Source organism: Alligator mississippiensis, chromosome 4, assembly GCF_030867095.1.
Source record: "Alligator mississippiensis isolate rAllMis1 chromosome 4, rAllMis1, whole genome shotgun sequence".
Lineage (NCBI taxonomy): Eukaryota > Metazoa > Chordata > Crocodylia > Alligatoridae > Alligator > Alligator mississippiensis.
Window position 1 is genome coordinate 77,266,229 of NC_081827.1, and position 24,206 is coordinate 77,290,434.

At 40.5% G+C, this 24,206-nt stretch overlaps 1 protein-coding gene across 1 annotated transcript in view; it reads right to left on the reverse strand.

Annotated features, from left to right (window-relative positions):
• Positions 1-3,620: 3,620 nt before the first annotated feature.
• The window catches only part of PAWR (pro-apoptotic WT1 regulator), a 132,611-nt gene continuing 112,025 nt past the window's right edge, over positions 3,621-24,206 (reverse strand). The window contains exons 4-6 of the mRNA XM_019491383.2: positions 19,792-19,939; positions 17,024-17,128; positions 3,621-8,329 (exon numbers count right to left, since the gene is read on the reverse strand). Coding sequence (XP_019346928.2) covers positions 8,243-8,329; positions 17,024-17,128; positions 19,792-19,939 — 340 coding nt within the window. The 3' untranslated portion in view covers positions 3,621-8,242. The remainder of the gene's footprint in view (positions 8,330-17,023; positions 17,129-19,791; positions 19,940-24,206) is intronic.

Consider the following 24,206-nt stretch of genomic DNA (forward strand, 5'->3'; position numbering starts at 1 on the left):
GTGAACAGTACCTGCAGGACTCTGTTTTCCTGCAGTTTCTGTTGATATTCAGATTCTTGAAAACATTTTGATGGACTCAGAGGAACCTTGTGTTTCTTTCTCTTCTTTGGTCATGAACGTTACACGAATGACGCAGAGGTGACAGGGCTCAAGGTCTATCCAAGAAAAAATTCTCAAAGTCAGCAAACGCATCCTGATATAGAAGATGCTCTTGAGCAACTGTCTTTTGATTTCAAATCTTAGGCCTGCAAGGACTGGGGACCCTAGACCTTTTTAGTCTTGTAGAGCCCTGTGCAGGGGGGACAGTAAGTTCCATCATGGCTTCTGAAACTGAAAGCCTGCTTTACAAAGAACAGCCTTTCACTTTCTTTCATAGAATCAAAAACAATGAGGGTTGGAAGGGACCTCAGGAGGTCATCTAGTCCAACCCCCTGCTCAAAGCAGGACTATCCCCAACTAGATCATTCTACCCAGGGCTTTGATCAAGCCTGGCCTTAAAAACCTCCAAGGACGGAGATTCCACCACCACTCTAGGTAACCTGTTCCAGTGCTTCACCACCCTCCTAGTAAGTGTTTTTTTTCCTAATATCCAACCTAAACCTCCCTTGCTGCAACTTGAAGGCGACTCAGTAAAAGAGACGCCCTTCCTGCCTCCACCTCTCACATAAAGCAAATACTTAAGGTTTCTCTGGTAAAGTCAAGACATCTTCAGTCAATCAGGCCTATGGGTTTAAATCCTTGAAGCAGGGGAAAAGGTGCTGAGTGCTACCTCTGAGGAATGTCTGTATAAGAATGCTAACTTGAGCATGAGCATAGGCCTCAGTGGAAAAAAAATGCTTCAACTGTGTAATGTCAACACAGATCAAAAGGAATGTAATGAAGGTGGTATTTTCTGTTCTTGGCTTCCTCAGAAGAGAGCGGTATGATCAAGCCATGTCACTAATAACAAGATTTGCTAGCACTCTTGATTCTGAGCACATTAAGTACAGGAGGGAAAATCTGGAGACGTTGGTATGGAGCTGCCAGTGATATGTCAGGAAGTGTACTTACTCTTGACATGGTCTGGGTGGCTGCCCGCCAGAAGTCAGCCCTGCTGGAATTTAAGTACTAAGACCCTGAATGCAGTAGATGTTTGCCATTAGCTTTACTGGTAACAGTGCAAAATTTTCAAGAGGTGAAGCCTCCACACTGGGCTTACCTCTGGGAGTGTTGCTGGCACTGAGTTCTGAGAAATAATCTCTCTGATTTAGGCTTTAGCGTTGTGAATTTACCTTTCAAAGCATTCTAGCTAGACTTCTGTCAGACTTCCAAGAAATTCCCACGGATGCCTCCTGGAATATGTGCTAAATGCCCAGGATAGATAGCTGTTGAGCTAAAAAGCAAAACTTTGGCAACTGAAGAAGCAGAGTAGGCACATATGCCCTTAAACTTAAAGGCTTTCTAATAAGAATTGACACACCAAAGAAAACAAATCACTGAAAAACACAGCAAAGCGACAGAAGTGGTCATAGCAAAGTCCTTAGACATTTGAAACTCTAAACTGTATATGATATAAAGAACAGAAGGAACTGAGAAAAGATAAACTCCAGAATGTAACAAACAGAAAGGTTCCAAAAAAGAGAAACAACAAAACCAAAGAAAACAATCAATCAGTCAAAGCGTTTTCATCATTTGTATGCAAGAGCTAACATGTTGGAGTGATAATGCTATAGAGATGGTATTATTTTAGAGAAAGAATTCAAAACATTAAATACAAATGCATGCAACATCTTAGCCAACCTGTCTTAAGGGACTTCGGTTTAACATGTATAAAAAATCTGCATTACTAGCTTTGAAGCAGTTTATTAAGATTTGGTCTATTTTCTGAGATTCAGGACCTTGTTACACAGTAACTTTAGGTGGCTTCTGGAGTTCTTAACCTGTGGACTGCCTGCATGTGAACATCTTTTTTAAGTGGCTTAAAGAACTCTGGGCACCGATACACATGCAGTGAGGCTGCTCCGACATGCTGCGTGTTGGAGCAGACTCAATTAATCAACTCTGCTGGAGTGTGGTAATTACTGTGCTCCAGCAGACTCCAGCATCACATGTATCAGCGTCCCTGTGCTGAAAAATGGTGGCAGGGGCACTTTAACTAAAGCTTGTTTGACAAGCTTTAAAGTGCTCCCAGTGCCAGTTTTCAGAGCGGGGATGCTGATTATATGTGATGGTCCGGGCTCTTTAGAGCAGCTCTTGGAGCCACTTTCTCCCCCCTCCTCCTGGAGCATGTGTACTGTATAAATGTCCTTTTTGTTCAGTTTAATGTAACCCCACTTTCAGGACAGGATTATCTCCAATCTGCCTATTTTTGTTACTGTTTTATTTATTGATTGATTTAGCATATGTGGTTTCAGCATACTGTTTCAGCCATCTTAAGGTGATGTCATCACCAGTTTTATTAATTTGTGGCCATTCCCTGCAGCTTTTCCTCTGAAGTTGAAGTCTTCCAGCATCCCAGGTGGCAGTGAGCCTGCTGTGCCTTCCACCACCGCTTCCACTGACCAGCTCTGCTTTCGGCAGGAGAGGAACCAGCTGGGTCCAAACAGGGAAAGGAACCGTGTCACTGCCGCTGCTTGGACCCAGCTCCACTCCCCACTGGGAGCAGAGTCAGCTGGGTCCAAGTGTGGAAGGGAACCACGTCACTTGGACATGGCTGGCTGAGCAAAGCAGACAGCAGAGCAGAGCAGAGTAGAGCTGGGTTCAAGTGACAGTTTCCACCCCCACCCCAGCAAAGCTGGCTCTGCTCCCAATAGGAAACAGAGTCCAGTCTGAGCAATGTGGTTCCCTCTCCCACTAGGACCTGGCTGGCTCTGCTTCAGTCAGGGTGATGGCAGGAGGCACCGTGGCTTCCAAGAGCTAAGGCTGCAGCACTTACTCTGCCCTGAGCAAGCAGGGAGACTGTCCATCCCCTGCTCATCAAGCCACTACGGGCAAATCACAGTTGTGCAGGTGAGAGGCAATCAGAGGAGGTTTTTTGCCTTAATGTGAGAATGCTCCGCTAAGCTAGCCAGCACAAAATGGATTAACACTTGTTTGGCTTACAACATAAGGCCTGACACGGCCCTCTGTATCAGTGCACATTTTTCCTCCATTTAGTTTGTTTCAGTGTATACACTGGGACGGTTTCCCTTTTTGCAGTGCAAATATGTGCATCCCAAAGGAATGAATGCACCATGAAGTCTGTACAGTCTGTTCATTCAGGGGGAAGGGTACATTTCACAGAGGAGTTTACACATGGAACACCTTCCAGCTCTTTCTGCTGAAGGGAAATTATGACTTGGGTCTTGGAAGGTAGAGTGAATGTAGGGAAAGACTTGATCAGGAGGCTGTAACTGAAGTTTGAAGGGATTAGAACTGTATCACGCAACCAGAGAAGAGTCTTCTTGCACCTGAATTGATATTTCTAGTTTTCAGTCACTGGATCTTAAGTGGTCATCCAGTATAAAATGATAGAAACTGTAATAGCATGTTGTGAACTCCCCAGCTTTGACAACAAATCCCACAACTCTTGTATGCGGGTGAATTACTTTTATGCACATGCTAACAAATCTCCTTTGAAAACAAACACTCCCAAACCTGAATTAAAAATCATTTTGTTTTTATTTTGATAAAAAGGCACACAGTCTGTATTGTTAGATTAATAGGCATGTTTTTTACCTGCAGAAGTAAGTCTCTCAACATAACTTTAGAAACAGATGTTATCATAAGATAGGAAACAACAGAAGTATCCAATGTTCAAAAATAAAATGAATATTTAGTTCTTAAAATTAAGTGATGTTTCAACTTTTAAAATGCATAAAACTGATATTTTAAAAATGACTGTATATAAAGACTCTGGCTTATGACTATGAAAAAATTTTAAATGAAAAACCCAACTATAACAATTTTGCCAGAAAAAAAAAATCCCACTTAACCATAGCCCTTGAACAGTATACCAGAAATCCAAAAACAATAGCAACAAAGCTACATCAAAAGAATATTGTACATCTACAGTGGTATGAGAAATGATACACAAATAATGTGATTTACAGTAAGTCAACACATTTTAAAATCATTACTTGATCCAATTATTGCATCTTTAAGTCATGTGTGTCCTGCATACATATAAGTGGTTTTACATAAATGCTTAAACGAAGAAGTGATCCCTAGGAAGTATTGACACCAAACAAAGGGTGGGAATTGATTGATCTGTAGTGATAGTGAAGCTTTCTGTTAATTTACGTGTCCTAGTAACTAACTTGTACAAATTTTTACTTTGTTTTTGAAAACTTATAATAAAATATTTTAGCTTTAAAATATTTCCTTCTTGGTGGCTGGTACTGTGAATCCGAATCAGCTAAAAAAATCACTGTTTGCCTGTCAGTTTCTCTTAATGGGAAAGGCCATCTTTCTTGTCTGTGACACTAGCAGTTTCAGTTATTAATACTGATGAAAATGTACTGACACAACTGACATCTTCATAAAGATGAGTCCTTGAATTCAAGAAATACTGAGAGGCTGATAGGAAATGCCTACATTTATAAAAAAGTTTATTTGCTTAATTTATGTTCCCAATAATCAGCTACTTGACTGTTACTACTGAGTTATTTGGTTACAGAACGTGCTCCAAAATAATAGCTGAAATCTACACTTCACACAGTGACAGTCAATCTTACAAAGGAATTTGATCTCCAAGAAATCTCTGCACTGCAATAACACTAGGCAAGCCAAATGAATCTTCATGTAGATTAAAATTAGTTGGTTTTCACTATATGCAAAGTTCTTTATATTGAATCGTGTTTATGACAATCAATCACACTACATCTATTTCTCTATATAGCTGAATGAAAAACTATTAGTCTGTTTCATACATTAAGGCTATCTATCCATTTCTTGTTACCAAGAGATCCGTTTTAAGGTCACTTAATATCAAATATACTACTCCCCATTTCAAACCACTGTATAAAGAAAAATATATACATCTGAACATATAATACAAATCCTCATCATAGAAAGGGGGAAAGTTTGCTTTAAAGATAGAAAAATGCCAATCTGAAAATATAGGCTGTATTTCTGGGGTAATAAAGTACCTCCAGTAATAAAGTACCTCCAGTAGCTGAAGGATGACTAGCTAATTTTTTTAATGAAAACTAAGTTGCTTGAGTTCTTTTAAAAGGCAATAAATTCATGTGCTGTTCATTTTCTATCTGGGGAAAAATCCAAATCAGAAACGCATATTATTCGTGGTAACAAACCTCAACATGCTGTGTTAAGCTTCAGATCTTTGGATGTAAGCAACAGTACTTGAGAATCACAGAGCTACTGGAGAAATTGCACTGCATTATTAGGACAATATGCAGTTAAAGCCTAGGAACTCATCCACTGTAAAACATGTCATGTGCCATTCATTATGTAAAAATACAAAGAAATGTATATCCTAAGTCTGCAGTTTGGTCCGATTTTTAAGAGATGAATGTTCAGAAATTCCCATGGAATTCATCTGCAAAATCTGTATTAGAATATTAGTGATCCTCCAAACCTCTTGCATGTTATCTTCAATGTAAAAATAGCCAGATCTTGGGAAACATACAACAGTGCATATGAGGTAGGTTTTCACTCTAGGGCTTAACATATTGCTCAATTTGGATATCCCTGATGTTTAAGTCTTCATAATTTATATTTATTCTTAACAGTCCTGTAGTAAACAGGAGGATTTTTGTATTTGAGGAAAAGTCAACCATTCAGGATCAATAAGAGCATTTTTGCTTGGGCAGTTAATACAATACCCATAACATTTCTTAGAATAAAAGCTTGCTTTATAGTTCAGTTGATTTTAACTATACCCTTGTTAAGTTAAAAGGTAATGGCTAGATAACTGTTAGCAATCTACACGCTATCATTTTATAGAAAAAGACTAAAAAACTTCTCACAAGAGCCAAATAATACTGCAAGTTACCATAAAGTACTTCAGTGATTGAAATACCTCCATCCAGAAATCTTACAAGATCTTTGGGGTTATCAGCTAAGGAATATCAGGTCTTCATGGTGCAACTTATAGGAATTTCTAAGATCAGGTTGGGCATTGTAAATGCATATGTACACAGAGGTACATTAATGCCGTCTCATTAGAATATAAAAACTGACGAGAACTACTTAATACTCAGAGCAAAAAGAAAATATCCATCATAAGAGTAGCAAGTCCTGGATTTAAAATTCAAGAATTGCTTAATACTATAAAACATAAAAAGTTTCCAATTCAAAAAGAAAGCCATGGGCAAATGTCAGTACATGGCCAGCCTAACTTATTCATATGTTGACATTTTAAGATACTAAAAGGGAGGGGAAGGTGAGTTGCACCAAAGGCATGCTCTCCAGCTAGAGGCTGAGTGGAGGCTGCTTCCTCACTTTCCCAGGCCAGCTTGCCAGTAACCCCAATCACTGAGAGCCTGCCCTCTCCTCTGCCAGGAACAGGGGACTGGGCAGGCCATCAGCCTCCTATGGCAGGCAATGAGCTGCTATGTCAATGATAGCAGTGCACTACCTGACAGCTTGCCACCCTCCTAGGGAGACTGATGATGAGAAGAACCATTGCTACCCTATGACAGACAACACCAGATGCTGACAGCCCCCACACTGGGAGAGCTGTTGCAAGCCCACTGCCCTGGCAGTCTTTTCTGCCACTGGAGTGACAGTTGTCCCCAATGCCTCAGCATCAGCAGCTGCAGTTGCTGTAGCAGAGTCTCCAAACAGCTGCTGCGTGACAGCTTACTGTGGTGAGCAGAGGTGCAGCTCCAGATCTGGGCTGGTCTACAGGGGAATCAGATACTCTTCATTCCTCCATCCCCGCCCCAGAGCAGAAAGGGGAAGGGAGAATGAGATGCGAGGGGGCCAAGAGTCTTCCCCCTTCTCCCCACCCCCATATAGCACTACATGCACCTGATCACATTACACATAAAACTATAAAACACAGAGCTGCAGAGAAGTTCCTGTTTCAAACCAGAACATTTCTGTAAAGCTGGTACCATTTTTGTAGCGACAATCTCCGCTGTGCTGCAGGGGATATGCATGTGTGTCCATTTGACTTTTGCAGTGCCACAAATGTAATGTCTGTCTAAGGCACAACAGAAGTCAATGATTTATATACAATGAAAATGCCATCTTGCACCATGAAGTAGTAGTTTTGTTGTAAGTGGCTTAATTTAAGTGAATAAGCAAGCTTTTATTCAACCAGGGCTGAATTTTTCTGCATTTCATACATTAAATGTTCTGGAAGGGCCTGAATAATTTATGAAAGTTCCCTTTTTGGTGTTAAATACACAAGAAAGTTTTATCACAGCTTTCAAAAGCATTACTCACATTTATTATGAGCACTAACAACTTAAAATAGGTAGATTTAAATAATAATTGTTGTAATACTTCTGCAAAAATGAAAGCTCCAGGCTTTGTTTATATTCTAAACACACAAAACAAACTTACTATAGGATAGTAAGCTTGCATTTCGCTGTTAAAGCAAAAGCATTGGGATATATTATAGTGCACAACTTAAGTACGGTACTAAAAAACCCTTAATGTTAATAATGGTAGGTGTTTTATTGAAACGGTTTTTAGAAAACAACTTATCTCCCCTCCCCTAGTATAGAAGAAAATTGCTATACTACCATTGTCAGTCTTTCCAACATAGTAAAAATCTCAACATACAAGATTTTTTGAACAAAACAATCTGCAAAATGTTACACATCAGTAATACGGCATCTGCACTTTACAGCTGTTTAAACAAAAAGCAAGTAGGTCCCAAAATATATATTTTGGATCTATGTAAACAAAGCTTATTTCTATTTCTTCTTTTCATTCAAGAAAAAATATATACCCACATAGACCAAAAGTGATCTTGGTGCTCTGATTTTCATATATTGTGACTTGACCATATATAATCTGAGGACACAAAAACCGAATATAACCATCATAGATTTAGTATTTTGAAAGACATCAACATTGTTAATTATTCTTGATGTGACAAGTAAGGTTAAAAATCTACAAAAATTGATGCCATTTCCTTGAGCAAAATAGAGACCATTATGAAAATAAACATCCATCCGGTTTTCTAGTAATAAATATAAAGACAGTTATTTTAACATACTGCAACATAGGAAGTATTATTATAATATTGACCATAACATACAATCAGTAGTTTTTAAATCTCTCTCCTCACTGAGGCTTGAATCTTCTACCTTGTCAGCTGTCCAACAACTTTTAAGAGTGTCTTATTTTCCTGCTTTAATTGTTCATTTTCATCTTCAATATCATCTAGATCCTTTTAAAAATAAAGTAGAAAAACACACACTCAGCATTCTTAGGATGTAAAAATGGATCTTTAAATTAATAATTTAAAAGTCTGGGAATTTAACACAGATTTTTTAAAACCAAGAGGTTACAGGACAAGGAGGAAGAGTTCCTGGTTTACATAATCTATATTTCCAAAGGACTAATAAAAGAAAAACAGTTAACATTCATGTTTTCTAATGCTACTAGCATTACAACACATTGGGTGCATCTACACGTGCCCCTGACTGCGCAATTGGTACTGCTCAGTCCCAGCGGCACACAGGTCGTTTTCAACCCTACTGTGCAGTAGCAACCAGCTACTGAGCAGTAGCGGCAGCATCACAGTTAGTGGCCGAGACACTATGTCACTGTAGCAATGAGCTATGTCACCATAGCTTGTTGCTAAGGGGATGCAGTGTCTCATGTAGACGTGCCCATTAACACTGAATTTCCAGGTGTAAACTTCCTCAGAATAGAAATAGACCATAAACATTGAAAATGTAAAAGAAACAAACACATCAAAAAGCCAGGAGAGAATGGATATGATTAAGTTACCAGGTCATTACTTGGATGCATTAATGAGATATTGGTATTTTCATTTCCCAAAATATGCTTGTATGTTTACACCATATTAAATACAGATTCTGTAGCTTATTGTTTCAATAATTTATAGTTTAAGTTCAGCATCAGCAGTTTTCATGGAAAATCTGACTTGTGTTGCTATTAGAAACAAATTAAAAAAACCATATCAGGCTCTGTTCAAAGTTTTGATTAAAGTTAGAATGATAAGGTCCTGAATTATAAATATGGTTAGGTTTCTTCTAATATGAGAAAAAATTAAGGTTATTACAGGCTACAAACTAATGCTCTAAGAACAGCAACCATCTATAAATGTGGCATTTAAAATGTGCCACGTGTCATTTTTACCTCTCCCCCTACACTATCCTGCTGTTTGTCCTGCCATGAAATTAAACTGAAAAACAGTGCAGCCGCATCTCAGCCGTTGTGGATAATAATTACCTTAGCTGCCTTACAATTCATTTTTGCTATAACTAGGGGGAGAGAAAAAAAGAAGAGGAAAGAAAAGAAATGACAAAGGGGTGACAGTGCAAGATGGAAGGAGAAAAGATATTGGAAATACTGTGTTGGAGGTGGGAAAAGCCTGGTGAAGGAGACAGGGCAGATATGAGATATCTGCTCTGGCTCTGGCTGCTTTGGAGTGAAAGCCTGCAAATCAGGAGGAGAGAAATCACCCTCTCTCTAACTCCCTTAGATTTTAAACAATTAATTAACATAATGATAACACACATTTGCTTGTTTTTTTCTGGTGTGTTCATTCCAGAAGCTGGGAGTTGGTGTTTAGTTGTGACTTCTATTGAAGTCCTACCCTGCCAATCAAAAAACATGGCTTTAGCTATAGGTGACCAAAGCCATACTGCAGTCCCTTTGCAATTCTTCCTTTAGTTTATTTTTTCCATTTTTTTTAAATGTAGTAGACAATATAGAACATTTTACTTACTACTAGACTGTGTTACTTGCCTAACAATAGAGGTCAAAATACAGTTGCCTTTCCAGCAAAATAGATTTAATTGAGGTTTAATATGAACCTGACATTTCATCATGTATATTATGATATATAAACATGGTCACTTGAATTTACTGGTTACAATAATATATGATTCTATTATTTTAAGTAATGCAGAATGCTTTCACTATTAGGAAGCCTGTGCCAGCAAAAGATATACTGGGTAAATTGTAAAGAAGAGTACCTTTCCAATAAAATGACTTAAATTTAGCTCTTGTTTTTCATTGTTTTATGCTTAAACTTGCTTTAACTAAATGGATAGATAACTGAATTTTGGCCTGTTAGAACCATCTGTTTTCAGGCCTTTGGACAAAAATATTTTAAATTTACCTAAAAATAAAATAGGATGATATTGTGGAATGTGTATGCTGCAAAAATAACATTCCAAAGATTGCTAGAAGTATGAGGTACTTGAATACAATCCAGTAATAACAACCGGCTGCAGTTTAAATATCTAAAGAAATAATGGATTCACATATGTAGGTGATTTTTACCACTTCGGAATGTAAAAGTTTCTTATCAAGAATTGCATTCTGGGTTTAAATTTATGCTTATTACTGAAAGAGTACGTGACAGAGAAGTTTAGGTTTCACATACCAATAGGGAAAAATGACTACATAACTGACACTAATAGGATTGCAAATCCTTACTGGATATGCTCTCTCCAAACACACAACTTTAATTACAGTAATAACTCAGTAAGGTCAGAGGTGACCAACTCCCAACTATTCCAAAACTGAACTAAGATAACAAACATTTTGATGTCTTCAGATGACTTTCCTTTCAGATATCTGAATACCTTATGAACCATTTTATCCCTTACTTTTAAAAAAGGTAGCAGAAGTGCATCAAATATCTTATTCATTTGGAATGAAACAATGCTGTTTACAAGTGGTCTTTTCCAGTGACTGTCAGCGTAAGAGCACCTTATGTTTGGAAACTTTATTATGATCTGCTTCCTTTCAGTCAAAACTTTGGATTAAAATGTTAAAATGTACTTAATTTATCAAAATACATTAAGCATTGTTTTTTAAAAAAATATTTACTTAGCAATGACTATAACATAGAAAAGAGCCTTTTATACTCATAAAGGATTTACCAATGATGTAGACAGACCAGGGGCGGACAAAGTCTAGCTTGTTGGCCAGATTCGGCCCATGGTGGACTCCATTTCCCAACAGCCCGTGCCCACGTCACTGTGGCCAGTTTTCATGGAGACCCCAAGAAGGGTCAGGCCGTGACAGCACGGCACCAGGGTTTCCGTGGAGACTCACTGAAGCAACACTGGCAGGGTGCATGGCTGGGCAGGGAGCTGCTCTGGGGCTGGGATTTTGGAGCACTGACAGCATGGGCGGACCTGGGGCAGAGTTGTGATTCAGTGCCTACATGCCCCTGCCTAAGGCGTGAGGACAATGGGGCAGAACCATGATCTGCTCCCTGCACGCCCTTGCCTGGAGCATGCAGGCAGTGGATCACAGTTCTGCCCAGCTCCGGACCATGCTGTCAGTGCTGCAAAATCCCGGCCCCAGCTCCAGAGCAGCTTATCGCCCAGCCATATGCCCTGCCAGGGCAGCTTGGGCAGGTCTCCATGTAAACTCTGGCCCCATGCTGTCATGGCCCTGCCCCTCCTGGGGTCTTCATGCAAACTGGGTGCAGTGATGTTGGCGCAGGCTGCTGAGAAATGGAGTCTGGCCGCCAGACAGATCTGCCATTTTGCCCACCCCTCAGCTAGACTGATGAAAACTTCTTAAAGTGGCACCTGTCTGAATGCAAGCCGACAGCCCATCATTACAGCTTGGACTGGTCAGAGAGGCGACCAATAACATATTAGGCATTATAACAATAAGGTTCTTTTCAACACTTTACTAGGGCCTAATTAACAACAGGGCTTTGTGGAAGAGAAGAAAGTAGGGAAATAGTGCAAATATATAGAACTCAAAAGAACTCCAGGTGCTGGTAAGGAACATTCACTACTCTGAGATGGCTGCTGCACATCCATGTTTGATTAAGGTGAAAAAACAGCTATCATGCTATTATTTAAGAGAAAGCCAGTGAATCAGTTTGTTTTTAAGAAAGTCTACAAGAAATGGAGGCAATCTTAAAGACATGAAGGTCAGTAATTTTCCTAACTGATATGAATCTGATAAAGAGAACCTTGATAGAGAGATGGAAAGGGGAAACATTGTCCCTTAGGTTTAAAGGAAGCAAATGATGAAACTGAGATAGAATGCTTCTGTAGCACATAGTCAATCATCCTATGCAGGGGTCTTCAACTTTTTACTAAGGATGGGCAGTAGGGCTGTGCAAAAAAAATCATTTCATTTTGACATCCGTTTCGCTGTTTCGAAGGGACAGTGTTTCACATCGTCTTTTTGTTTCATTTTGAAGCACTGTCCCATTTTGTTTCATCAAAACTGTTTCACTGTTTCGACAAGTTTCAATGTTCCGCCCATAGGTTATAATGGGGAATCCTGAAAATGCCTAAAACTTGCCTGATTTGGATGAAAATTGCCAGGATGGCAGCCCCTTCTTAGGGCATGAAGCCTGCCAAGTTTCAAGGAGATCGGTGCAGAGGTTTCTGGGAAACTGAACCTCAAACTGTTCAAACCAAAAGTCCTGACACTTGCCGGCAGTGGCAGCCTCCTCTCATCTGGCACACAGAGCTGGGAGTTTGTACCCTCAGTAGGGCGGCAGGGCTGTGCTGGACTCCTCCCGGGGGTATGAGCCCCCAGATCTGCACACTGCTGCACACTGGATGAAAGGAGCACTGGAGAAGATTGCTGCTGCCACCTGGGACTCCTCTCATCCAGCGTGCAGATGTGGGAGCTCGCACCCCCGAGAGGAGTCTGGCACAGCCCAGCAGCCCTCTGCTCCAGATGAGGAGGCTCAGGCTGCCTCTCCCACATGGGACTGGCACTGGGAACGGGCTGCGCCCACTATTGGATAAGATTGCTGCTGCCGTCTGTTCCAGGCGGCTGCAGCAGCATAAGTCTCCTCTCATCTGGCGCACAGATCCGGGGGCTCGCACCCCTGGGAGGAGTCCAGCACAGCCCAGCAGCCCACTCTTGCCACAGCACTTCCTGGTCGGACCCTGCACGATGTCTCCTGGAAACAGGCATGTGGTAAAGATGGAAATGTCTCACACCCTTCTGGCTTTTCAAATAACCCTAACAGGAGCAGAAGCATGCGCACACGTGCCACAACCCTTTCCAGTTTGTCTGTGAACAAGGCATATGAGGCACTTTTACTTGCAGTGCTGTGGCTGCAGCATCATTCATAACACACTGGGATGCCACATCCCAGTTGAGAAATACTGTTTTAAGCTGCTCTTAAACTGTTTAAGCTGTTCATAAAACACAGACCAAATTGAACATTTGTAGGGTAGATCCAGGATGCGGACCATAGGCTGCTGACCCCTACCCTATATTAACAAGGTTTCTGAAATAAATACTGTTTTATGTTACACTTTATATTAAGCAGGAATTGCTGTCAGCCCTAGTTTAATGCAGAATAATTATAGTTCCAAGGACTTACAGTACAAAAAAGGGTCCTAAGAAATCTCTATTCAGCTTCATGAATTTCTCATGCCAACAGGAATAATCTTTTCCACTTATGGCCACAGCAGGAAAGGGCTGACTGTTTCTTGGAGGTCAACAGACCACTTGAACTCATGTGAAATAGCAATGCTCAGATCTCCAATGCCCAGGCTGAATCTGACTCCTCCTTTGAAGTAAGTGGCGTGACTTGTACAGTTTGGCAATTTTCCCATGAGTTCTAACTTCACTGGACAGAACTGAACTAGGACTCTGTCTCTGTCTTCCCCCGGTTTGGGGACAAATAGAGGAAGGTACAGGGAAAAAAATCCTCTTTAAATGTAAATGTCTTCAAGATGGACAGAGAATCTACTGTTGTCCTTGAAGAAAAGAGAATCTACTGCTGCCCTGGAAGAGAACTCACAGTGGTTTATGTTTTGTCTTGTTGCAAACCTCCTCCCCTCCCCAAACCTCAACCGAATAACCCCACATGATTCCTCACTATCTATTCATGCTCGTCATACTGATTCCTGCCTAGTTTGCCCAACGTTGCCCTTTCCCACCAGATAGACAGCCATAGCATAATAGCAGAGGGCTATGCAAGGCTCCCTTAGAGCAGGGATTGGCAGCCTATGGCCTCCAGAGATCCAGCCTGGAGCTGGACAGCTTCAGTGGTGGCAGCCAGATCCTAGCGACAGCCCACCTCAGACCCAAGCAGGGTCATTCTGGCTCACTGCCAGAAAACTATTGCTGACCTCTACCTTAGATTCACTTCTCTGGGAGTGAAATCCCAGTACTTTCTTTCTGGTGGCTTAATCATTGACATGATATTGTTGACTGTTTGTGTCCTAAGGTTTTAGGAACTCAAAAAATTGTTCCCAGCTCCAAATACAAATGTAAAGCTAGATGATCCAACATATATTAATCCTGAGATCTTGCAAATGAGTACTCAAGCTAAGGCTAAGGCACATGAAACCAAGGAGTTTATGGTTCCTTCTGGGCACAGAAACTGCAAGAGAAGAGTATGCTCCAATGCAATACACATGTTGATGACATATCTAATGTTTAGTTTGCAGCATTTTGCCAGTTCTAATCCTCTGCCAACCAAACAGTTATACACTGAAGAAGCCATCAGTCTCAGGCTGAAGAAGTCTCCCTAGCTGCCAAAGATTGCCTTTAAAGTTATTTATGGCCACCTTTTCTTGAGTTTAGAAAGTATATAGTTTTTTTTCCAAAAAACAAAACAAAACAAAATCCAAAGAAACTTCTGTTGTGTCCTTTTGCAAAAATGACTGAACATCTGTCCTCAACAAGATCCTGTGAGAAGGTTTCTGAGACAAAGTTTTGAGAGGATAGGTAGCCAACCAATTCCCAGAATTGAGAGCTCTCTGGAGAATGCAGTTGCATGCTTTAAAAAACAGGTACTAAGCAGGAGGGAAATTACAGTTAAAAGTGGTTTGACTCCATCAAATACAAGCCCTTCAAAACAGCCCAGAAGTTGAATAATTGTATTTTTGCTTAGATCGATAAGGCTTCTTCTTCTGCCGGTGCTGCCACTGGAGCTGAGTTAGTACTACAGCTCCTGCTCTAGAGAAAAGGAAGAGAAAGGTAAAAAGCACTGGTTTTGGTAATATAAAGAAGGTCTGATTCAACTTAGAGGTCTGAAAGAAGTTAGGGGATCTGCCACTAGACCTTCTGTGGTGCTGTATTAGTGACAATGGAGGGCTCGCTGGCATGCCTTAATGTGAAAAAAATAACTGCACCCACAGCATATGCATTGCCATGATCCCCCAAGTACTATGTGCCTTGTCTATTCCCATAGGGACAATCCTCTGTTTCTGTGCAAGTCCTTCATGATTTTGGTCTACCGCTAATCTTAATGATGCTGTTTCTTCATTCAGCCCCAAACAACACTGTTCTTTAATTTCTCCAGCAGTTATTCATTCTTTGAGCAGAGCCTTTGCTCAACTGTGAGGTCCTCCATGTAAGGCCAGTCTCAGAAAGACCTAATTATTTCTACCATGAGTGAGACCTTAAAATAACTGTTACTAGACTTCCCAGATGCCACAGCCAAACTGAAAGATGTTCCAAAAGAATGCCTAGCTACAGATGGATCTTTGGCAACAAACGCTTTGACTAACTGTGCATCTAACTCCTGGAAGACTGTTTCAGGCTTAACACTAGGAAAAACTTCTTCACAGTCAGGGTGTACAGACTGTGGAATAAACTCCCTCCAGGGGTGGTGCAGTCACCTACCCTGGAAATCTTCAAGAGACTGGATGGTCACCTTGCTGGGGTCACCTAACCCCAGTTGATTTCCCTGCCTAGTGCAGGGGGGGCTGGACCCGATGATCTTGGGAGGTCCCTTCCAGCCCCTTACAATCTATGAATTGTACTTACAATCTTACTTCCAGCCCCTTACAATCTATGAACCTAATCTTCAAGAAAGCCATGAAGTCTGTGTTGCTCTTGGGGAGGACACTAGAAACAATGAAGTCTTTTTGTACCTTAACTTAAGATCAGACACACAAAGCACCTATACACGAGCGTGGAGCCTGCTCTGACACACTGGAATACCAGCTTGTTGGAGCAGACTCAGTTAACTGAGTCTGCTGAAGTGTGGCAATTGCTACGCTAGCCTCCTAAGTCTTGTTTATCAGTGTCCCCATGCATAAAAATGGCAGCGGGGGCGCTTAAACTAAAGCTTGAACCAGCTTTAGTTCAAGTGCCCTCACCACCATTTTTAAGCGCAGGGACGCTGATATGTGAGATGTGGCAGCGCTTTAATTAGAGCAGCTCTCAAAGCCACTCTAATTAAAGTGCCGTTTCCCCCACTCCCCAGCACGTGTAAAACTGCCCACAAACTCTGATGCTCTTTTCTTTTCTGTGCAATGAAAGTTTTACAAAGTATTTAGTTGGGGAATGACCTCCCTCAACAAAGTTCAAACTGCCTCTAGCAAGCTAAATCTAGAAAGAAAGCAGGAGAAGAGAGGCATCTTTGGAAGCTTGGTCTCTAACTTTGAGTCCCATCATCTGGAACGTTAAGAATGTGCATCAGGAAGCAAAGAGCCCTAAATGCAAAAAAAAAAAAAAATCCATGAAAATTTAAAAAAACTTCTAGTTGAACTAAACAAGAAAAGAACTAAGTAAAATTAGTTAGAACTGGATCATATTTAGTTAAAGGAAAATTCTAGGAAACAATTTCCTAAGTCTGGTCCCAAAGATACAGATGACATTCCTAGCATGCTGATTAGCATGGCTGGAAGAAACAGAAGTAATTATGACTATACCATCCACTTTATAAACCTTGTATATACAGGCACTCCAATATACAGTTTTCTATAAATCTACCTGGATTAGTGGCACAGCCCCTACGGATGAAAAGGCACAAGAAGAAAAAAGAGTTTAAATTTTCAGCAAGGGGGCACAAAACACATAAAACAAAAATACCCAATTTCTTGCCTATTTCCCCAAAGAATGAATGAAGTTGGGAACAATAAGAAAAGGTGGGAAATTTGGAGGCTCTTCTCGTCTTAAGGTAACACATAACATAAAATGTGCTTACTCTGTTTAATAAATCGATTTCTTCCTTCAGCTTCCCAATCAGCTCCTCCTTGTCTTGTGTCATCTTCACTAATCTCACATTTTCTTGTTTCTCCTTTGCTAGTTCCTGTAAGTTATATTAGCAGTCTTAAAATTAGTTTTTTAAGAAACAGTTTTCAGTTCGTTCTAAAAGGAAAAGTTAGCTTTTATCCTGAAATTTCTTTTCTTCAGATATTCAAGTCCGCAGATCCTGGGTCTTCAGGCCACTGCAGTCCAAAGACCAGACAGGTCTGTTAAGTTTAGAACAAAATTTTACTCTCTGATAAGCCACTAGAGTGACAAACTTCCAGAACTGACATTAACAAGTATGTCACTTAAGCTCTAAACCCACAAGGTCACCTGAAAAGTATGTAAATGAAAATATTAGCTACTAATGTTACTACAATGATGTACACTGGAGAAGGCAGAATTTTATCCAAAAACTGTGAGCAACAGAACTGTTTTACTAAATTGAACTACAAAGGCTTGAAGACTCATTGAAGGATCTCTGGGCCAAGATAGGAGAGAGAACTAAAAGTCTGTCATATGAACAAGTAAATTGACACATAAATATTAAGAATCCAGCAAATCAGGCTTCAGGGGCCACATTCTATTCCATTTTGCTCAAAACCTAGAATTCCATTAATGCTTCTACTTTTATAATACACTGTCATTTGACCCTTAAGACTGAATCACAAAAATTATAGAAGAGGAGAACCCACCCACCTTTTGTACTAACAGTTTTTTTGGGACTCAAGCAAAGTGGAACAGACTCATGTGTAGGCTCTAGAGGTGCACCGATACACTGGTCCCATACCAGATCGGCACAGATATAAAGAAAGTTGACAGTATCAGAAATTAGTTTTGTTTTTTTTTATAGCTGATATGGCCAATAATGTGGCTGATAAATACCTCATGCATGTGTGCAGACATAGCACAACACACATTGTGGAAAATGGACGGGTCCGGCTGGTAAGTCTGTTGTAAGGGAAGGGGCATGGGGTGGTGCAGATTGAGGTCGCATCAGTGAGGGAGGGAAAGAAGCTGGGGCTGGAGTAGGGTGCTGGATGGAGCAGTGAGTGTCTCATTCAGGGGGCGTGGGGATGGGGTGGCAGCTCCCGCTACTGCACACACCCCGGGAGCGCACAGGGGGGCATGTGCCCCTGGATCTGCATGTGGGGCGAGGGTGGGCTGCCACTGTGGGCTGGGACCAGGGTGGTGCTGAGCTCTTTCTGGTTGGGGCTGGGCCAGGGCTGTGCTCGGAGCAGGTGGTGGCAGCACTGGGAGCGGGGCTATGGTGAATTTTGGGGTTGCTGCAGCCCCTGGTGTAGCCCCGCTCCCAGTGCTGCCACCACCCACCCCAAGCACAGTCTGGCCCAGCCCCCCACTGGGGAGAGCATGGCGCTGCCCCAGTCCCAGACTATAGCTGCAGCCCACCCTTGCCCCATGAGCTGATCCAGGGGCACGTGCCCCTCCATACCCTCCCAGGGTGCATACAGTGGTGGGAGCCACCCCCTGCCCCCCAGACGAGCCGCCTGTGGCTCCAGCCCATGCTCCAGCCCATGCTCAGCCCCGGCTGTGCAGCCTCCTCGCCAGCCCAGCCCCACTAGCTCTTTAACCTCAGGGACCTCCATCTGCCCCTTCCCACTCCCCTTTCCTCCCCCCTTGCTCCTTCCCCTACAACAGACTTACCAGCCGGACCTGCATAGCAGCAATCGGATCAGTCTCAGCTGATATGGCTGATATGGCTTGTTAAAAATCGACCACTGGTATTGGCCCCAAAAATCTCAGCTAAATCTATTTATGAGCCTAATAGGTTAAATAAAAAACCTATTTAAACGCTCTCCTTCCTCTTTCTACTCTTTTGGCTGTAGGTTATTTTGGAAAGAGGCAGACTTTGGAAAGGAAGTATACAGGGCAAGTTCAGTTAAATCAGGCTTCCCTATTAAATCAAAAAGGAAAAAAGAAAGAAAAAGAAAAAAAAAAGCATAAATGCTTTTCAGTAATTTATTTCCAACCTTTCCAAAATCAGGTCTTCCTTGAGCAATACATTTACGTACCAACCCTCATCCACCAAGATGCAAAAGTATTTGGCAGGCTATATACATGAATAATTTCAGAGGGAGCAAGGAAGGCCAGGAATAAAGCTGGATAACATTTTTCAGCAGAAACTGTTTTTTGATAAAAAATGTAGATTCAAAAACAGAACTGTTACACAATTACACACTGGTTTCTAGAAAATAGTTTAAAAATATGGTGAAAATACTTGTAAATTATTTCAAAATGCTCAAAATATTAATTAAATGTTTTATTCTGAGGCACTGAATTCAAACTGTGAATTCTAAGTATTGAATTCAAACCGAAATTAATTTAATTAATACACATAGATGAAAAAAATCCTTTAAAAAGTCTTCCATTTGGGTCATTCTGCAACAACTGTTTCTGTGAACTGTCAGTAAACTGAAAAAAAATGAATTATTCAGAACTTAGACTATGTTTCATAGCCTAAGAAGTGAACAGATGCACAGGTCTGATAGGATCACCTTTTGTATCACTCCCTTATATATTAAAATGAGAATTTCACATCTGCGATAATAAAAATGTCAATGTCAATGTGATTCTGCATATATTTTTTTATTCATAAAGAGCTGACAGTACTTTAATATGATCACTTGATACTTATTATCTTTCCAGTGAATTTAAAAAGATATTTCACTTTGCAACTAAAACAGATCATAGGTTTGTATTTACCCTTTCAAGTTCTTCAATCCTCTTTTCCAAAACAGTGTTTGGTACAGAGTTCCCAGAAGAATTTGCATCCCTGCTGCATCTGCTGTATCCTGTCCTGTCGGTTCGGGAATATCGATTTGGGGCATCATCTTCAGGTGCATTAGTTGTGCTGTATAGGTAAGATTTAGCTTATTAACATGCCTTAGTCTAAGATAGTAAACATATTTTTAAAAAATATTACCTGTATTGTCAATGTTTCTAACTGTGTTTATATTCTTTTCCAGATGTCATCATATTAATTTCAAATTGAATATTTTTCATATTAAGTATTAGTATCTTAAAGGCAATCTCAGTAAAACTTACCTTTCATTTTGTCTTTAGTTAAAGAGTTGTTCAAATTTGACACCAAAACAAAAACCCCAACAAAAAACAAAAAGCCAACCAGCTAAACCCTGTAAGTTCTACCACGGAGAACTATCTGCCTTGGTCAGAGGCTAAGGAGATTGGAATTCATCAGTTAAACAAAGGCTTTCATATCTTAGACAACATATGATCTGAAGCCTCTGAATCAGAGTACTCAAAAAAAGGAAATTTGTTCTTTTGGAAAAGTGCATGTGCCTTGTGCAATGAGAGTCCCAAAGAGGGAGATGCCCCGTCTCACTGTTTAGAGTGAGATTGAGGGAAGCTATCTGAGGGTGACCCTTAACTAAGGATGTCCGTATGATTTTGATGTGTGAGGAAAAGGCCAAGAATGTGTAAGGAGTTGAAGGTATCTACCCATGATAAGGAGAAAACATGGCACAAAGAAGTTAATGTATAAGCTAAAGCTAACACCTGAGTCCCTAAAGGTAATGTAGCAAATATTTCTCTAGATAACAAAACTGAGACATGAACAACAATGTTTTAAAGGGTAGTATAAAGAAGGAATATAGCGCACTCATATACTTTAGCCCTGCAATCCACAGTAATATTTTCATGTGTAAGTATTTATGGTGGTTTATCCCACCAGGGATACAACGCTCTATCAATTTTGGAACCTCAGTATGATCTACTAGTGTTATCAGCAGAAACAACAGTCTAAGCTTTGCTCCATCATTAGCAACTCTATTTCTTGACTCGCTCGCCTATTCAGCATCTCATGGAAAAAAATTATAAGAAAAACTGTGTTTACAAATGGGTTGAAGATGTATGATTTATAAAAATATATAAAAAAGAATTTCCTAATACCTGTGAAACTAAAATTCATGACTGATAACAAAACAAAATACTAATCTAAAACTTAAGTTCCAGTTTTTGGTTTTAGTGTAGTAGCATTTGTATCCTTTATCAGGTCCCCAAAATACCAACTTGTATAGTATGGGTATGGCATACTACAGGGGTTGCAATAAATTTCAATTTATTAAAACTACTTGGATTACAGTTATCATTACATATCAGTTCAACTTTTTATATTTTCTGTTACCAAAAAATTACCCCCTAGAAACAAATCTGAAAAACCTGAGTGCAAGGTCTTTAAACTTGGGATAAGGGATTTTATATATTTAATGAGAGCCAGGTTTCATATAAGTAATACCTAGAATTAAAAACACAGTGTATTCAATGCAAAACAAACAAAATAAGAGATACATTGACTTGAATTAAAAAAGGAAGGTTCAGCATTAAGAATCGGTGTCATAAACTAGTTTCATAAATGTGTTAAAATATGAAGGACACACAAATAAGTATTCTTTGTGTCAGAACTCTCCAAGAACTAAACTCAGGGTATAGACAGATGTAAGAACAGTATCAGCACCAAAAGTACTCTGTACAGGTTATTATGATGTAACTGTTATTTGTAGTTTGTTTCATTCAGGGTTAAAATGAGTTTTTTAGCTTGTTTGTACTGCTACAGGAACATGCAGATGAATAGTAACAGCATAACAGTGGATGTACATTCCTGTACTTTAATTCCCCTTCCCTTTTTAAAGCTGTTAAATGTAACATCTGTCCATAACCTCAGTCTCCTGACAAGCAAAGACACCATAAGGGAATCTAAGAGAATGGGTATTATCAGAACAGATACCCAATGCAGCTACATGTTTAGTTATGATTAAGAGTCGATATTAATCAGCTCTTCAGTAGCCTGTAGTTGCTGCTTCATAACGAGAATGGGTGGTCATTCACAATGCACAATCTCAAGTAAAAAAAATTAATAAAAGTGGTACATTAGAAAGCTTTATGTCCTGGCAGGAATATTAGGAATCCTTCAGCTTCCTAATCCCACCACAGAAGACTTCCTTGCCTAACCCTCACCTGCCAGGGAGGGGAGGGGAGGGGAAAAGGGAAAAGAAGAGGGGAAGGAAAGGCCAGAACCTTTCCAACAACCTTTCAACTGCAAATCAGAAATCATGCAGCTGAAATATGCATGTGTTGGGTATCTAGGGTACTTTGAAAAGAATTTCAACATACCACCACTACACTATGCAATATTTCCTTTGAAAACATATCTATGGATGTGATTAACATGCTCCTTGAAGAGCCATTCACTTTATAGTTCTAGAAAATCTTGCTTGACAATGTGAAAATCTAGATGGATATAGTGCATATCAAAAGCAAGCATAATTTGGTGCAAAAAACAGCTTTTCAAGGATATAAGCACTGGTTTGCTTCAGTATGTGTGAGGTTCCAAGACATACTGACACAATTGTAAGGAATTTTGTAGCTTAATGGTATTACCATATTTAGCACTGTTTACTCTTCATCTGAAGGACTTTTTTTTTTTATATATCTTTCCTAACACCGGATATGCATGTTGCAACACAACAGAATAGACATATTTTAGTTTAACTCCATAACTCCTAAAAGGTTTAAAAAGAGGTATTTTTCCCTGTTTTATATACTGAAATCCAGGTGGCCCTATGGAGTACTACAAATCCAGTATGCTCAATCTTCTCATTCAATTGCGACTTTTTTTTTCTTTTTTTTTTTTTTTGGTATTGGAACAGCATTATCTTTGTTTAGTCAAGCATCTCAATTGTGCTCTTATAAGAAACCTAGAAGGAAGAACTGGAGAGGAGTTCATCATTAGAGATGCAGCAACACCTACTTTTTAATTAGAAATATTCTCTTCATCTTATTGTCTTTCTTAAAGAAAAGGACAAAGCCATATGTCCTCTTTGTATCTGACTGGGGGAACTCAAAACCCCTCTCACAGTTTCCCCCAGTGAACAGAGGTGATGCCTAGGTATTTAGTAACAGCAGAGGATGAGCCAGACGTTTTCACAAATAGGCAGAAAGAACTGACAAATGCCCTGGCCTAGAATATGGGAAATTCTGAGGTGACAAAAGAATGATGGGAGAGCTCAGGGAGGGATGACATTCCCAACACATAAGATACAAAAATATGGTTTCATTATGCCCTTAACATCCTGCTCTATGATCTACTAGAGAGGTGCTCAACTTCTGTTCCGCAGGCGGGATGGGTGGGATCCAGTTCATCCACGGGTCAGATCTGGCAAGTGAGCCGAATCCAGCCACGTGCAATGGCCCAGAGGGACAGCCTGGCTCTGATCCAGCCATGCAGGGTAAGAGGGGCATGGCCTGGCCTTGATCCAGCACTGCAGGTGTGATCTGACCCTAACCTGGCCACACAGGAAGGAACAGGGCACTGTGTGGTCTACACAGGTGAGGGAGAGCATGGCCTGGCTCCAACCCGGCCACAGGGAGAAGGGAGCTTGGCCCAGCCCCGTTCTGGCTATGTGGGGCATGGGAATTTGGTAGTTGGAAGGAGTGGCAGTATTAATTGCCACTGCTCCACCACCACCAAATTTCCCAACCTGTGGGGTGCCCTGCAGGCCAGATACATGACACCGCAGGCTGGATTTGGCCCATGGACTAGAGGTTCAATCTACAACATTGACAGCTATGGCCTATCACTGGCCAAAAATATGGTGCCCAGGAAAACTGTCATAGCACCATGTACTTTTTTATATCAAAGATCTGGTAGACAGAGGTAGAATCTTTTAGAAGGAAAAGAACATCACATTTCTACTGGGACTGGCTTAGGAAAACCTGAACACGGAGGAGGCGAGTAGTATGGTCAGCCACAGACAAAAGTGATTTGCTATTAATCCTGTAAAGGGTACAGGCAATAACTGACAATCTCTAAAACCATACCCTTATCAATGGACAAATAGTTGGCCACCCAGTATCCAGGATATAAATGCAGATTAGGAGTATAATTTAAATTTGTAATTGACAACTCATCAGCCAGCTGGATAACTAATACGGCATGGCAGAGTTTATTTTATCTTATTTCAACTCTATCTGACAACAATCCTAATATAGATTACAATGGATTACCTACTCCTGAAATAAAGCACAGTTTGCTTCCATTCCAATTCTAGAATTCCTATAAAATATCCCAAGCTCTAGTTGGTCCTGGTTCTGGCATTGCT